The 16,898-nt window shown below is 41.8% G+C and overlaps 1 protein-coding gene across 1 annotated transcript; it reads left to right on the forward strand.

Moving 5' to 3' along the window:
* The first annotated feature begins 447 nt into the window (after positions 1–447).
* Positions 448–2,151, forward strand: LOC127321122 (uncharacterized). Its single transcript, XM_051350151.2, has 2 exons — positions 448–1,162; positions 1,789–2,151. The coding sequence occupies exons 1-2, from the start codon at positions 801–803 to the stop codon at positions 1,853–1,855; spliced, it is 429 nt and encodes a 142-aa protein (XP_051206111.1). The 5' UTR covers positions 448–800; the 3' UTR covers positions 1,856–2,151.
* The last annotated feature ends 14,747 nt before the right edge of the window (positions 2,152–16,898 follow it).

Here is a 16,898-nt window from a genome sequence, read left to right on the forward strand (position 1 = left end):
CAATCGGAGCTTGTTCTTATTCATGTTGTTACTCTTAACTACTTCCACTACTAGGGAAAGGCTTATAGCCGCACTCCTTACCGCCGGCAAATACGAGTTGAAGATGCCGGCGGTAAGGCCTTCCAGGGTCGCCTCACCTTACCGCCGGCGAGTTTGCACCGAAAACGCCGGGGGTACTTATATTATCGCCGGCGAATCGAGCACGTAGGTGCTGGCGATGTGTTGGGCTGCGAGGCCACCATTGGGCCTCGCATTACCGCTGGCGAATGCAGCCCGTGGGTGCCGGTGGTAAACGGCCAGATCGCTGGCATCTCCGAATGAAATTCGCCGGGGATAAATGTAGACAGATGGGCCACATGGGCTGGAAAATTGCCGCGGCGCCTGCAGTTGGATTTCGCCGGGGCTAACCCCCGGTAAGAATAAGATCCATCCAGCCCCACCCAAAGCTTCCCCTAATCCTCTCTCTTCTCCCCCTTCCCAGCAGCCAGCGTGCGGGTCGTCGCCCCCGCCACCACCGATCCACCCAACCCCAGATCCGCGCGCGCAGATGCGGCCGTCGGCGATACTCCGGTGCGCCCTGGCCGCGGCGGCGCTCGCGGCGCTCCTCTCCGCCCAGCCTGCCGCCGGGTTCTACCTCCCCGGCGTCGCCCCGACCGACTTCGCCAAGGTGGCTTTTCCTCTTGCGTCGACCTAGCGAGTGTACCCGAGCAGCCGCCGCCGCGCTCGTAGGCGCTCGCGCTGGATGGGATCTGGTCAACGGAGCGGCGGATCTTGGCGCTGGTTCGTTCGCCGTTCGGTTGATGTCGGCGCGATCCCGCCTCCACTGGTCCACCGGCGACGACGAGGACCAGGTCGCGCTGCGCCTCCAGTCCCAGCTCATGGTCGCGCTGCCCCCGCCCCACGACGTCATCTCCGTCGATCTGAAGCCGGCCAAGGACGGGGACGGGGTCGGGGTGGAGATGCGGATCGTCAGGAGAAGGGAGGCCCGGCGCTCGGCTCCACGTAGACCACCGGCGACGGCGCCGTCGTTCTCGCGCGACTCATCAGATCCAACCTCGCGCCCGCGCCGGCTGCCGATGGAGCCGTCTCCGCAGGCGTGCCTGTGCTTGCCGACCACTGCCGTTCTGTCACCGCGCTCAGCCTATGCAACTGCGGCCTCATGGTGAGTCCATCATCCATCCATTCTATTCTGATGATCCAAAAACTTTCGAGACCTCCTCGTTGTTTTCCATGCATAGCTGCTTAATTGTTATGTTAATGTAATTTCTGGTGCACATGCAGCTTGATGATGGCTTCTAAACATTCCTGGCTATGCTTGCTCTATGCACACGCTGTTAGCTTGTAGTAGTAGGACAGTTTTGAAATTTCATTTTGCGTAGATTGTTTGTACTACTTTATTTGTTTGTATTTGGGATAGTGTTATGACTGTTAGATACTGATTTTATGGGATGCTTATCTGATTCGAACCCCTCGTAAATCAACAACAACCCACCAGTTTTTTTATTGCAAAGGCAAGGGTTCTAACAACTACAGTAGTCGAGATAGAGAAGAATTGTCATTGTTCATTGCTTTTATATGCTCAGGCATTACAACACTATTTTGACAGAAAAAGGTAAAGATTAAAGGCTGTATGCTCAGTGGTAATCTAATCATATGACTATGAGAGCACATATTCAGATTTGATGGAGCAGCAGTTGTTGTTTGAATCTAAACTCATTTTCGTATACTCTGTACATTGTACTGTTACTAGGATTACAAAGTTCCTAATTATACTTGAATTTTGACCAGCAATGTTGCCTTGGGAGTACCATGGCCTCAAGAGCTTGATCCCGGCGATCTGCTGGCGAGGTGCTGATGATGATGGGGTCTGGCACATTGGAGCATGGGGGGCGGTGCCGAGCAGGTGCACAGGAGAGCAGGAGCATAGGCCGGCGACCAGCTAGGTGAGCAGGATCCCGGTGGCCGGCGACGCGTTGGGCGAGCAAGAGCACAAGAGTTTGATTGCAGTCTCTCAGTTTGATATTGTGTATTAATAGCTGGAGTTTGCACTGACTCTTTCATAAAATGATCGCGATCGGCTTGTTATAGTATTTCAGTTCTAATGTATTCTATATTTTTTAATGTACTGATCGGCTTGTTAGAGTATTTCAATTTTAACGTATCTTTTTTTTTTGTTCCCTGATTTATTTACCACCGGCGATTGGTGATTTGCCAGTGGTAAATAATATTACCCCTGGCGAGTAGGGAGGCGCTGGTGGTACCCAATTACCGCCGGCGAATTGGGCAAAGCGCCGGGGATAATTTCATATTACCGCTGGCGAATAGGAAAACGCCGGGGATAGCCCATTACCACCGGCGAGGTGATCGCCGGCGAACCTGAAAACGCCGGCGGTAGGCCAATTCTGTGCGCCGGTGGTAAGCTGTTTCCTAGTAGTGTTCCCTCTTCTAGATGATGCCTATAATCAATTTCGTCACCGTATCTTCTCTAATGTGACACCAACACCCTACCGTAGACATCCGTATCTGGGGCGTCTAGGACCTGGATAGCATCGGGATGAAATAGCCCATGCAAAACCGAACAGTAAAAACAAAAAAAACTTCTGTTTTTTGCATACTTGTTTGTTACTTTGGGTTAGTCGTTTTGGGGGTCGAGAGTTTCAACACGTGTGAGGGGATGTGTGCGTACATTAAAATTTATATAGATCGTGAGAAAGTGAAGTAATTTCATCTTAGATCCCCAAGATATTTTCAATGCTTTCTAAACGGCCTCAATCGGAGCTTGTTCTTATTCATGTTGTTACTCATAACTACTTCCCTCTTCTAGATGATGCCTATAATCAATTTCGTCCCCGTATCTTCTCTAATGTGACACCAACACCCTATCGTAGACATCCGTATCTGGGGCGTCTAGGACCTGGATAGCATCGGGATGAAATAGCCCATGCAAAACCGAACAGCAAAAACAAAAAAAACTTGTGTTTTTTGCATACTTGTTTGTTACTTTGGGTTAGTCGTTTTGGGGGTCGAGAGTTTCAACACGTGTGAGGGGATGTGTGCGTACATTAAAATTTATATTGATCGTGAGAAAGTGAAGTAATTTCATCTTAGATCCCCAAGAGATTTTCAATGCTTTCTAAACGGCCTCAATCGGAGCTTGTTCTTATTCATGTTGTTACTCATAACTACTTCCCTCTTCTAGATGATGCCTATAATCAATTTCGTCACCGTATCTTCTCTAATGTGACACCAACACCCTATCGTAGACATCCGTATCTGGGGCGTCTAGGACCTGGATAGCATCGGGATGAAATAGCCCATGCAAAACCGAACAGTAAAAACAAAAAAAACTTGTGTTTTTTGCATACTTGTTTGTTACTTTGGGTTAGTCGTTTTGGGGGTCGAGAGTTTCAACACGTGTGAGGGGATGTGTGCGTACACTAAAATTTATATAGATCGTGAGAAAGTGAAGTAATTTCATCTTAGATCCCAAAGAGATTTTCAATGCTTTCTAAACGGCCTCAATCGGAGCTTGTTCTTATTCATGTTGTTACTCTTAACTACTTCCCTCTTCTAGATGATGCCTATAATCAATTTCGTCACCGTATCTTCTCTAATGTGACACCAACACCCTATCGTAGACATCCGGATCTGTGGCGTCAAGGACCTGCATAGCAACGGGATGAAATAGCCCATGCAAAACCGAACAAGAAAACAAAAAAACTTGTGTTTTTTGCATACTTGTTTGTTACTTTGGGTTAGTCGTTTTGGGGGTCGAGAGTTTCAACACGTGTGAGGGGATGTGTGCGTACACTAAAATTTATATAGATCGTGAGAAAGTGAAGTAATTTCATCTTAGATCCCAAAGAGATTTTCAATGCTTTCTAAACGGCCTCAATCGGAGCTTGTTCTTATTCATGTTGTTACTCTTAACTACTTCCCTCTTCTAGATGATGCCTATAATCAATTTCGTCACCGTATCTTCTCTAATGTGACACCAACACCCTATCGTAGACATCCGTATCAGGGGCGTCTAGGACCTGGATAGCATCGGGATGAAATAGCCCATGCAAAACCGAACAGAAAAAACAAAAAAACTTGTGTTTTTTGCATACTTGTTTGTTACTTTGGGTTAGTCGTTTTGGGGGTCGAGAGTTTCAACACGTGTGAGGGGATGTGTGCGTACACTAAAATTTATATAGATCGTGAGAAAGTGAAGTAATTTCATCTTAGATCCCAAAGAGATTTTCAATGCTTTCTAAACGGCCTCAATCGGAGCTTGTTCTTATTCATGTTGTTACTCTTAACTACTTCCCTCTTCTAGATGATGCCTATAATCAATTTCGTCACCGTATCTTCTGTAATGTGACACCAACACCCTATCGTAGACATCCGTATCTGGGGCGTCTAGGACCTATATAGCATCGGGATGAAATAGCCCATGCAAAACCGAACAGTAAAAACAAAAAAAAATTGTGTTTTTTGCATACTTGTTTCTTACTTTGGGTTAGTCGTTTTGGGGGTCGAGAGTTTCAACACGTGTGAGGGGATGTGTGCGTACACTAAAATTTATATAGATCGTGAGAAAGTGAAGTAATTTCATCTTAGATCCCATAGAGATTTTCAATGCTTTCTAAACGGCCTCAATCGGAGCTTGTTCTTATTCATGTTGTTACTCTTAACTACTTCCCTCTTCTAGATGATGCCTATAATCAATTTCGTCACCGTATCTTCTCTAATGTGACACCAACACCCTATCGTAGACATCCGTATCTGGGGCGTCTAGGACCTGGATAGCATCGGGATGAAATAGCCCATGCAAAACTGAACAGTAAAAACAAAAAAAAACTTGTGTTTTTTGCATACTTGTTTGTTACTTTGGGTTAGTCGTTTTGGGGGTCGAGAGTTTCAACACGTGTGAGGGGATGTGTGCGTACACTAAAATTTATATAGATCGTGAGAAAGTGAAGTAATTTCATCTTAGATCCCAAAGAGATTTTCAATGCTTTCTAAACGGCCTCAATCGGAGCTTGTTCTTATTCATGTTGTTACTCTTAACTACTTCCCTCTTCTAGATGATGCCTATAATCAATTTCGTCACCGTATCTTCTCTAATGTGACACCAACACCCTACCGTAGACATCCGTATCTGGGCGTCTAGGACCTGGATAGCATCGGGATGAAATAGCCCATGCAAAACCGAACAAGTAAAAACAAAAAACTTGTGTTTTTTGCATACTTGTTTGTTACTTTGGGTTAGTCGTTTTGGGGGTCGAGAGTTTCAACACGTGTGAGGGGATGTGTGCGTACATTAAAATTTATATAGATCGTGAGAAAGTGAAGTAATTTCATCTTAGATCCCCAAGAGATTTTCAATGCTTTCTAAACGGCCTCAATCGGAGCTTGTTCTTATTCATGTTGTTACTCTTAACTACTTCCCTCTTCTAGATGATGCCTATAATCAATTTCGTCACCGTATCTTCTCTAATGTGATACCAACACCCTATCGTAGACATCCGTATCCGGGGCGTCTAGGACCTGGATAGCATCGGGATGAAATAGCCCATGCAAAACCGAACAAGAAAAACAAAAAAACTTGTGTTTTTTGCATACTTGTTTGTTACTTTGGGTTAGTCGTTTTGGGGGTCGAGAGTTTCAACACGTGTGAGGGGATGTGTGCGTACACTAAAATTTATATAGATCGTGAGAAAGTGAAGTAATTTCATCTTAGATCCCAAAGAGATTTTCAATGCTTTCTAAACGGCCTCAATCGGAGCTTGTTCTTATTCATGTTGTTACTCTTAACTACTTCCCTCTTCTAGATGATGCCTATAATCAATTTCGTCACCGTATCTTCTCTAATGTGACACCAACACCCTACCGTAGACATCCGTATCTCGGGGCGTCTAGGACCTGGATAGCATCGGGATGAAATAGCCCATGCAAAACCGAACAAGAAAAACAAAAAAAACTTGTGTTTTTTGCATACTTGTTTGTTACTTTGGGTTAGTCGTTTTGGGGGTCGAGAGTTTCAACACGTGTGAGGGGATGTGTGCGTACACTAAAATTTATATAGATCGTGAGAAAGTGAAGTAATTTCATCTTAGATCCCAAAGAGATTTTCAATGCTTTCTAAACGGCCTCAATCGGAGCTTGTTCTTATTCATGTTGTTACTCTTAACTACTTCCCTCTTCTAGATGATGCCTATAATCAATTTCGTCACCGTATCTTCTCTAATGTGACACCAACACCCTATCGTAGACATCCGTATCTGGGGCGTCTAGGACCTGGATAGCATCGGGATGAAATAACCCATGCAAAACCGAACAGTAAAAACAAAAAAAACTTGTGTTTTTTGCATACTTGTTTGTTACTTTGGGTTAGTCGTTTTGGGGGTCGAGAGTTTCAACACGTGTGAGGGGATGTGTGCGTACATTAAAATTTATATAGATCGTGAGAAAGTGAAGTAATTTCATCTTAGATCCCAAAGAGATTTTCAATGCTTTCTAAACGGCCTCAATCGGAGCTTGTTCTTATTCATGTTGTTACTCTTAACTACTTCCCTCTTCTAGATGATGCCTATAATCAATTTCGTCACCGTATCTTCTCTAATGTGATACCAACACCCTATCGTAGACATCCGTATCAGGGGCGTCTAGGACCTGGATAGCATCGGGATGAAATAGCCCATGCAAAACCGAACAGTAAAAACAAAAAAACTTGTGTTTTTTGCATACTTGTTTGTTACTTTGGGTTAGTCGTTTTGGGGGTCGAGAGTTTCAACACGTGTGAGGGGATGTGTGCGTACATTAAAATTTATATAGATCGTGAGAAAGTGAAGTAATTTCATCTTAGATCCCCAAGAGATTTTCAATGCTTTCTAAACGGCCTCAATCGGAGCTTCTTCTTATTCATGTTGTTACTCATAACTACTTCCCTCTTCTAGATGATGCCTATAATCAATTTCGTCACCGTATCTTCTCTAATGTGACACCAACACCCTACCGTAGACATCCGTATCTGGGGCGTCTAGGACCTGGATAGCATCGGGATGAAATAGCCCATGCAAAACCGAACAGCAAAAACAAAAAAAACTTGTGTTTTTTGCATACTTGTTTGTTACTTTGGGTTAGTCGTTTTGGGGGTCGAGAGTTTCAACACGTGTGAGGGGATGTGTGCGTACACTAAAATTTATATAGATCGTGAGAAAGTGAAGTAATTTCATCTTAGATCCCAAAGAGATTTTCAATGCTTTCTAAACGGCCTCAATCGGAGCTTGTTCTTATTCATGTTGTTACTCTTAACTACTTCCCTCTTCTAGATGATGCCTATAATCAATTTCGTCACCGTATCTTCTGTAATGTGACACCAACACCCTATCATAGACATCCGTATCTGGGGCGTCTAGGACCTATATAGCATCGGGATGAAATAGCCCATGCAAAACCGAACAGTAAAAACAAAAAAAAATTGTGTTTTTTGCATACTTGTTTGTTACTTTGGGTTAGTCGTTTTGGGGGTCGAGAGTTTCAACACGTGTGAGGGGATGTGTGCGTACACTAAAATTTATATAGATCGTGAGAAAGTGAAGTAATTTCATCTTAGATCCCATAGAGATTTTCAATGCTTTCTAAACGGCCTCAATCGGAGCTTGTTCTTATTCATGTTGTTACTCTTAACTACTTCCCTCTTCTAGATGATGCCTATAATCAATTTCGTCACCGTATCTTCTCTAATGTGACACCAACACCCTATCGTAGACATCCGTATCAGGGCGTCTAGGACCTAGATAGCATCGGGATGAAATAGCCCATGCAAAACCGAACACTAAAAACAAAAAAAAACTTGTGTTTTTTGCATACTTGTTTGTTACTTTGGGTTAGTCGTTTTGGGGGTCGAGAGTTTCAACACGTGTGAGGGGATGTGTGCGTACACTAAAATTTATATAGATCGTGAGAAAGTGAAGTAATTTCATCTTAGATCCCAAAGAGATTTTCAATGCTTTCTAAACGGCCTCAATCGGAGCTTGTTCTTATTCATGTTGTTACTCTTAACTACTTCCCTCTTCTAGATGATGCCTATAATCAATTTCGTCACCGTATCTTCTCTAATGTGACACCAACACCCTACCGTAGACATCCGTATCAGGGGCGTCTAGGACCTGGATAGCATCGGGATGAAATAGCCCATGCAAAACAGAACATAAAAAACAAAAAAAACTTGTGTTTTTTGCATACTTGTTTGTTACTTTGGGTTAGTCATTTTGGGGGTCGAGAGTTTCAACACGTGTGAGGGGATGTGTGCGTACATTAAAATTTATATAGATCGTGAGAAAGTGAAGTAATTTCATCTTAGATCCCCAAGAGATTTTCAATGCTTTCTAAACGGCCTCAATCGGAGCTTGTTCTTATTCATGTTGTTACTCTTAACTACTTCCCTCTTCTAGATGATGCCTATAATCAATTTCGTCACCGTATCTTCTCTAATGTGATACCAACACCCTATCGTAGACATCCGTATCTGGGCGTCTAGGACCTGGATAGCATCGGGATGAAATAGCCCATGCAAAACCGAACAGTAAAAACAAAAAAACTTGTGTTTTTTGCATACTTGTTTGTTACTTTGGGTTAGTCGTTTTGGGGGTCGAGAGTTTCAACACGTGTGAGGGGATGTGTGCGTACACTAAAATTTATATAGATCGTGAGAAAGTGAAGTAATTTCATCTTAGATCCCAAAGAGATTTTCAATGCTTTCTAAACGGCCTCAATCGGAGCTTGTTCTTATTCATGTTGTTACTCTTAACTACTTCCCTCTTCTAGATGATGCCTATAATCAATTTCGTCACCGTATCTTCTCTAATGTGACACCAACACCCTACCGTAGACATCCGTATCTGGGCGTCTAGGACCTGGATAGCATCGGGATGAAATAGCCCATGCAAAACCGAACAGTAAAAACAAAAAAACTTGTGTTTTTTGCATACTTGTTTGTTACTTTGGGTTAGTCGTTTTGGGGGTCGAGAGTTTCAACACGTGTGAGGGGATGTGTGCGTACACTAAAATTTATATAGATCGTGAGAAAGTGAAGTAATTTCATCTTAGATCCCAAAGAGATTTTCAATGCTTTCTAAACGGCCTCAATCGGAGCTTGTTCTTATTCATGTTGTTACTCTTAACTACTTCCCTCTTCTAGATGATGCCTATAATCAATTTCGTCACCGTATCTTCTCTAATGTGACACCAACACCCTACCGTAGACATCCGTATCTGGGGCGTCTAGGACCTGGATAGCATCGGGATGAAATAGCCCATGCAAAACCGAACAGTAAAAACAAAAAAAACTTGTGTTTTTTGCATACTTGTTTGTTACTTTGGGTTAGTCGTTTTGGGGTCGAGAGTTTCAACACGTGTGAGGGGATGTGTGCGTACATTAAAATTTATATAGATCGTGAGAAAGTGAAGTAATTTCATCTTAGATCCCCAAGAGATTTTCAATGCTTTCTAAACGGCCTCAATCAGAGCTTGTTCTTATTCATGTTGTTACTCTTAACTACTTCCCTCTTCTAGATGATGCCTATAATCAATTTCGTCACCGTATCTTCTCTAATGTGATACCAACACCCTATCGTAGACATCCGTATCTGGGGCGTCTAGGACCTGGATAGCATCGGGATGAAATAGCCCATGCAAAACCGAACAGTAAAAACAAAAAACTTGTGTTTTTTGCATACTTGTTTGTTACTTTGGGTTAGTCGTTTTGGGGGTCGAGAGTTTCAACACGTGTGAGGGGATGTGTGCGTACACTAAAATTTATATAGATCGTGAGAAAGTGAAGTAATTTCATCTTAGATCCCAAAGAGATTTTCAATGCTTTCTAAACGGCCTCAATCGGAGCTTGTTCTTATTCATGTTGTTACTCTTAACTACTTCCCTCTTCTAGATGATGCCTATAATCAATTTCGTCACCGTATCTTCTCTAATGTGATACCAACACCCTATCGTAGACATCCGTATCTGGGCGTCTAGGACCTGGATAGCATCGGGATGAAATAGCCCATGCAAAACCGAACAGTAAAAACAAAAAAACTTGTGTTTTTTGCATACTTGTTTGTTACTTTGGGTTAGTCGTTTTGGGGGTCGAGAGTTTCAACACGTGTGAGGGGATGTGTGCGTACATTAAAATTTATATAGATCGTGAGAAAGTGAAGTAATTTCATCTTAGATCCCCAAGAGATTTTCAATGCTTTCTAAACGGCCTCAATCGGAGCTTCTTCTTATTCATGTTGTTACTCATAACTACTTCCCTCTTCTAGATGATGCCTATAATCAATTTCGTCACCGTATCTTCTCTAATGTGACACCAACACCCTACCGTAGACATCCGTATCTGGGGCGTCTAGGACCTGGATAGCATCGGGATGAAATAGCCCATGCAAAACCGAACAGCAAAAACAAAAAAAACTTGTGTTTTTTGCATACTTGTTTGTTACTTTGGGTTAGTCGTTTTGGGGGTCGAGAGTTTCAACACGTGTGAGGGGATGTGTGCGTACACTAAAATTTATATAGATCGTGAGAAAGTGAAGTAATTTCATCTTAGATCCCAAAGAGATTTTCAATGCTTTCTAAACGGCCTCAATCGGAGCTTGTTCTTATTCATGTTGTTACTCTTAACTACTTCCCTCTTCTAGATGATGCCTATAATCAATTTCGTCACCGTATCTTCTGTAATGTGACACCAACACCCTATCATAGACATCCGTATCTGGGGCGTCTAGGACCTATATAGCATCGGGATGAAATAGCCCATGCAAAACCGAACAGTAAAAACAAAAAAAAATTGTGTTTTTTGCATACTTGTTTGTTACTTTGGGTTAGTCGTTTTGGGGGTCGAGAGTTTCAACACGTGTGAGGGGATGTGTGCGTACACTAAAATTTATATAGATCGTGAGAAAGTGAAGTAATTTCATCTTAGATCCCATAGAGATTTTCAATGCTTTCTAAACGGCCTCAATCGGAGCTTGTTCTTATTCATGTTGTTACTCTTAACTACTTCCCTCTTCTAGATGATGCCTATAATCAATTTCGTCACCGTATCTTCTCTAATGTGACACCAACACCCTATCCTAGACATCCGTATCAGGGGCGTCTAGGACCTGGATAGCATCGGGATGAAATAGCCCATGCAAAACCGAACAGTAAAAACAAAAAAAAACTTGTGTTTTTTGCATACTTGTTTGTTACTTTGGGTTAGTCGTTTTGGGGTCGAGAGTTTCAACACGTGTGAGGGGATGTGTGCGTACACTAAAATTTATATAGATCGTGAGAAAGTGAAGTAATTTCATCTTAGATCCCAAAGAGATTTTCAATGCTTTCTAAACGGCCTCAATCGGAGCTTGTTCTTATTCATGTTGTTACTCTTAACTACTTCCCTCTTCTAGATGATGCCTATAATCAATTTCGTCACCGTATCTTCTCTAATGTGACACCAACACCCTACCGTAGACATCCGTATCTGGGGCGTCTAGGACCTGGATAGCATCGGGATGAAATAGCCCATGCAAAACCGAACAGTAAAAACAAAAAAAACTTGTGTTTTTTGCATACTTGTTTGTTACTTTGGGTTAGTCGTTTTGGGGTCGAGAGTTTCAACACGTGTGAGGGGATGTGTGCGTACACTAAAATTTATATAGATCGTGAGAAAGTGAAGTAATTTCATCTTAGATCCCATAGAGATTTTCAATGCTTTCTAAACGGCCTCAATCGGAGCTTGTTCTTATTCATGTTGTTACTCTTAACTACTTCCCTCTTCTAGATGATGCCTATAATCAATTTCGTCACCGTATCTTCTCTAATGTGACACCAACACCCTATCCTAGACATCCGTATCAGGGGCGTCTAGGACCTGGATAGCATCGGGATGAAATAGCCCATGCAAACCGAACAAGAAAAACAAAAAAAACTTGTGTTTTTTGCATACTTGTTTGTTACTTTGGGTTAGTCGTTTTGGGGTCGAGAGTTTCAACACGTGTGAGGGGATGTGTGCGTACAATAAAATTTATATAGATCGTGAGAAAGTGAAGTAATTTCATCTTAGATCCCAAAGAGATTTTCAATGCTTTCTAAACGGCCTCAATCGGAGCTTGTTCTTATTCATGTTGTTACTCTTAACTACTTCCCTCTTCTAGATGATGCCTATAATCAATTTCGTCACCGTATCTTCTCTAATGTGACACCAACACCCTACCGTAGACATCCGTATCTGGGGCGTCTAGGACCTGGATAGCATCGGGATGAAATAGCCCATGCAAAACCGAACAGTAAAAACAAAAAAAACTTGTGTTTTTTGCATACTTGTTTGTTACTTTGGGTTAGTCGTTTTGGGGGTCGAGAGTTTCAACACGTGTGAGGGGATGTGTGCGTACATTAAAATTTATATAGATCGTGAGAAAGTGAAGTAATTTCATCTTAGATCCCCAAGAGATTTTCAATGCTTTCTAAACGGCCTCAATCGGAGCTTGTTCTTATTCATGTTGTTACTCTTAACTACTTCCCTCTTCTAGATGATGCCTATAATCAATTTCGTCACCGTATCTTCTCTAATGTGATACCAACACCCTATCGTAGACATCCGTATCTGGGGCGTCTAGGACCTGGATAGCATCGGGATGAAATAGCCCATGCAAAACCGAACAGTAAAAACAAAAAAACTTGTGTTTTTTGCATACTTGTTTGTTACTTTGGGTTAGTCGTTTTGGGGGTCGAGAGTTTCAACACGTGTGAGGGGATGTGTGCGTACACTAAAATTTATATAGATCGTGAGAAAGTGAAGTAATTTCATCTTAGATCCCAAAGAGATTTTCAATGCTTTCTAAACGGCCTCAATCGGAGCTTGTTCTTATTCATGTTGTTACTCTTAACTACTTCCCTCTTCTAGATGATGCCTATAATCAATTTCGTCACCGTATCTTCTCTAATGTGACACCAACACCCTACCGTAGACATCCGTATCTGGGGCGTCTAGGACCTGGATAGCATCGGGATGAAATAGCCCATGCAAAACCGAACACAAAAAACAAAAAAACTTGTGTTTTTTGCATACTTGTTTGTTACTTTGGGTTAGTCGTTTTGGGGGTCGAGAGTTTCAACACGTGTGAGGGGATGTGTGCGTACACTAAAATTTATATAGATCGTGAGAAAGTGAAGTAATTTCATCTTAGATCCCAAAGAGATTTTCAATGCTTTCTAAACGGCCTCAATCGGAGCTTGTTCTTATTCATGTTGTTACTCTTAACTACTTCCCTCTTCTAGATGATGCCTATAATCAATTTCGTCACTATATCTTCTCTAATGTGACACCAACACCCTATCGTAGACATCCGTATCTAGGGCGTCTAGAACCTGGATAGCATCGGGATGAAATAACCCATGCAAAACCGAACAGTAAAAACAAAAAAAACTTCTGTTTTTTGCATACTTGTTTGTTACTTTGGGTTAGTCGTTTTGGGGGTCGAGAGTTTCAACACGTGTGAGGGGATGTGTGCGTACATTAAAATTTATATAGATCGTGAGAAAGTGAAGTAATTTCATCTTAGATCCCCAAGAGATTTTCAATGCTTTCTAAACGGCCTCAATCGGAGCTTGTTCTTATTCATGTTGTTACTCATAACTACTTCCCTCTTCTAGATGATGCCTATAATCAATTTCGTCACTGTATCTTCTCTAATGTGACACCAACACCCTATCGTAGACATCCGTATCTGGGGCGTCTAGGACCTGGATAGCATCGGGATGAAATAGCCCATGCAAAACCGAACAGCAAAAACAAAAAAAACTTGTGTTTTTTGCATACTTGTTTGTTACTTTGGGTTAGTTGTTTTGGGGGTCGAGAGTTTCAACACGTGTGAGGGGATGTGTGCGTACACTAAAATTTATATAGATCGTGAGAAAGTGAAGTAATTTCATCTTAGATCCCAAAGAGATTTTCAATGCTTTCTAAACGGCCTCAATCGGAGCTTGTTCTTATTCATGTTGTTACTCTTAACTACTTCCCTCTTCTAGATGATGCCTATAATCAATTTCGTCACCGTATCTTCTCTAATGTGACACCAACACCCTACCGTAGACATCCGTATCCAGGGCGTCTAGGACCTGGATAACATCGGGATGAAATAGCCCATGCAAAACCGAACAAGAAAAACAAAAAAAAACTTGTGTTTTTTGCATACTTGTTTGTTACTTTGGGTTAGTCATTTTGGGGGTCGAGAGTTTCAACACGTGTGAGGGGATGTGTGCGTACATTAAAATTTATATAGATCGTGAGAAAGTGAAGTAATTTCATCTTAGATCCCAAAGAGATTTTCAATGCTTTCTAAACGGCCTCAATCGGAGCTTGTTCTTATTCATGTTGTTACTCTTAACTACTTCCCTCTTCTAGATGATGCCTATAATCAATTTCGTCACCGTATCTTCTCTAATGTGACACCAACACCCTATCGTAGACATCCGTATCTCTGGGCGTCTAGGACCTGGATAGCATCAGGATGAAATAGCCCATGCAAAACCGAACAAGAAAAACAAAAAAACTTGTGTTTTTTGCATACTTGTTTGTTACTTTGGGTTAGTCGTTTTGGGGGTCGAGAGTTTCAACACGTGTGAGGGGATGTGTGCGTACACTAAAATTTATATAGATCGTGAGAAAGTGAAGTAATTTCATCTTAGATCCCAAAGAGATTTTCAATGCTTTCTAAACGGCCTCAATCGGAGCTTGTTCTTATTCATGTTGTTACTCTTAACTACTTCCCTCTTCTAGATGATGCCTATAATCAATTTTGTCACCGTATCTTCTCTAATGTGACACCAACACCCTATCGTAGACATCCGTATCTGGGGCGTCTAGGACCTGGATAGCATCGGGATGAAATAGCCCATGCAAAACCGAACATTAAAAACAAAAAAAACTTGTGTTTTTTGCATACTTGTTTGTTACTTTGGGTTAGTCGTTTTGGGGGTCGAGAGTTTCAACACGTGTGAGGGGATGTGTGCGTACACTAAAATTTATATAGATCGTGAGAAAGTGAAGTAATTTCATCTTAGATCCCAAAGAGATTTTCAATGCTTTCTAAACGGCCTCAATCGGAGCTTGTTCTTATTCATGTTGTTACTCATAACTACTTCCCTCTTCTAGATGATGCCTATAATCAATTTCGTCATCGTATCTTCTCTAATGTGACACCAACACCCTATCGTAGACATCCGTATCTGGGGCGTCTAGGACCTGGATAGCATCGGGATGAAATAGCCCATGCAAAACCGAACATTAAAAAAAAAAAAAAAACTTGTGTTTTTTGCATACTTGTTTGTTACTTTGGGTTAGTTGTTTTGGGGGTCGAGAGTTTCAACACGTGTGAGGGGATGTGTGCGTACACTAAAATTTATATAGATCGTGAGAAAGTGAAGTAATTTCATCTTAGATCCCAAAGAGATTTTCAATGCTTTCTAAACGGCCTCAATCGGAGCTTGTTCTTATTCATGTTGTTACTCTTAACTACTTCCCTCTTCTAGATGATGCCTATAATCAATTTCGTCACCGTATCTTCTCTAATGTGACACCAACACCCTACCGTAGACATCCGTATCAGGGGCGTCTAGGACCTGGATAGCATCGGGATGAAATAGCCCATGCAAAACCGAACCGAAAAAACAAAAAAAAACTTGTGTTTTTTGCATACTTGTTTGTTACTTTGGGTTAGTCATTTTGGGGGTCGAGAGTTTCAACACGTGTGAGGGGATGTGTGCGTACATTAAAATTTATATAGATCGTGAGAAAGTGAAGTAATTTCATCTTAGATCCCAAAGAGATTTTCAATGCTTTCTAAACGGCCTCAATCGGAGCTTGTTCTTATTCATGTTGTTACTCTTAACTACTTCCCTCTTCTAGATGATGCCTATAATCAATTTCGTCACCGTATCTTCTCTAATGTGACACCAACACCCTATCGTAGACATCCGTATCTGGGGCGTCTAGGACCTGGATAGCATCGGGATGAAATAGCCCATGCAAAACCGAACAGTAAAAACAAAAAAAACTTGTGTTTTTTGCATACTTGTTTGTTACTTTGGGTTAGTCGTTTTGGGGGTCGAGAGTTTCAACACGTGTGAGGGGATGTGTGCGTACACTAAAATTTATATAGATCGTGAGAAAGTGAAGTAATTTCATCTTAGATCCCAAAGAGATTTTCAATGCTTTCTAAACGGCCTCAATCGGAGCTTGTTCTTATTCATGTTGTTACTCTTAACTACTTCCCTCTTCTAGATGATGCCTATAATCAATTTCGTCACCGTATCTTCTCTAATGTGACACCAACACCCTATCGTAGACATCCGTATCTGGGGCGTCTAGGACCTGGATAGCATCGGGATGAAATAACCCATGCAAAACCGAACAGTAAAAACAAAACAAAAACTTGTGTTTTTTGCATACTTGTTTGTTACTTTGGGTTAGTCGTTTTGGGGGTCGAGAGTTTCAACATGTGTGAGGGGATGTGTGCGTACATTAAAATTTATATAGATTGTGAGAAAGTGAAGTAATTTCATCTTAGATCCCCAAGAGATTTTCAATGCTTTCTAAACGGCCTCAATCGGAGCTTGTTCTTATTCATGTTGTTGCTCTTAACTACTTCCCTCTTCTAGATGATGCCTATAATCAATTTCGTCACCATATCTTCTCTAATGTGATACCAACACCCTATCGTAGACATCCGTATCTGGGGCGTCTAGGACCTGGATAGCATCGGGATGAAATAGCCCATGCAAAACCGAACAGTAAAAACAAAAAAAAAACTTGTGTTTTTTGCATACTTGTTTGTTACTTTGGGTTAGTCGTTTTCGGGGTCGAGAGTTTC

This window comes from Lolium perenne, unplaced genomic scaffold (assembly GCF_019359855.2).
Source record: "Lolium perenne isolate Kyuss_39 unplaced genomic scaffold, Kyuss_2.0 unplaced43, whole genome shotgun sequence".
Classification (NCBI taxonomy): domain Eukaryota; kingdom Viridiplantae; phylum Streptophyta; class Magnoliopsida; order Poales; family Poaceae; genus Lolium; species Lolium perenne.

Coding starts and splice junctions, on each gene's coding strand:
- LOC127321122 (XM_051350151.2), top strand. CDS start 801: ATGTCGGCGCGATCCCGCCTCCACTGGTCCACCGGCGACGACGAGGAC. Junction 1,163..1,788: donor TATGCAACTGCGGCCTCATG/GTGAGTCCATCA, acceptor AATTTTGACCAG/CAATGTTGCCTTGGGAGTAC.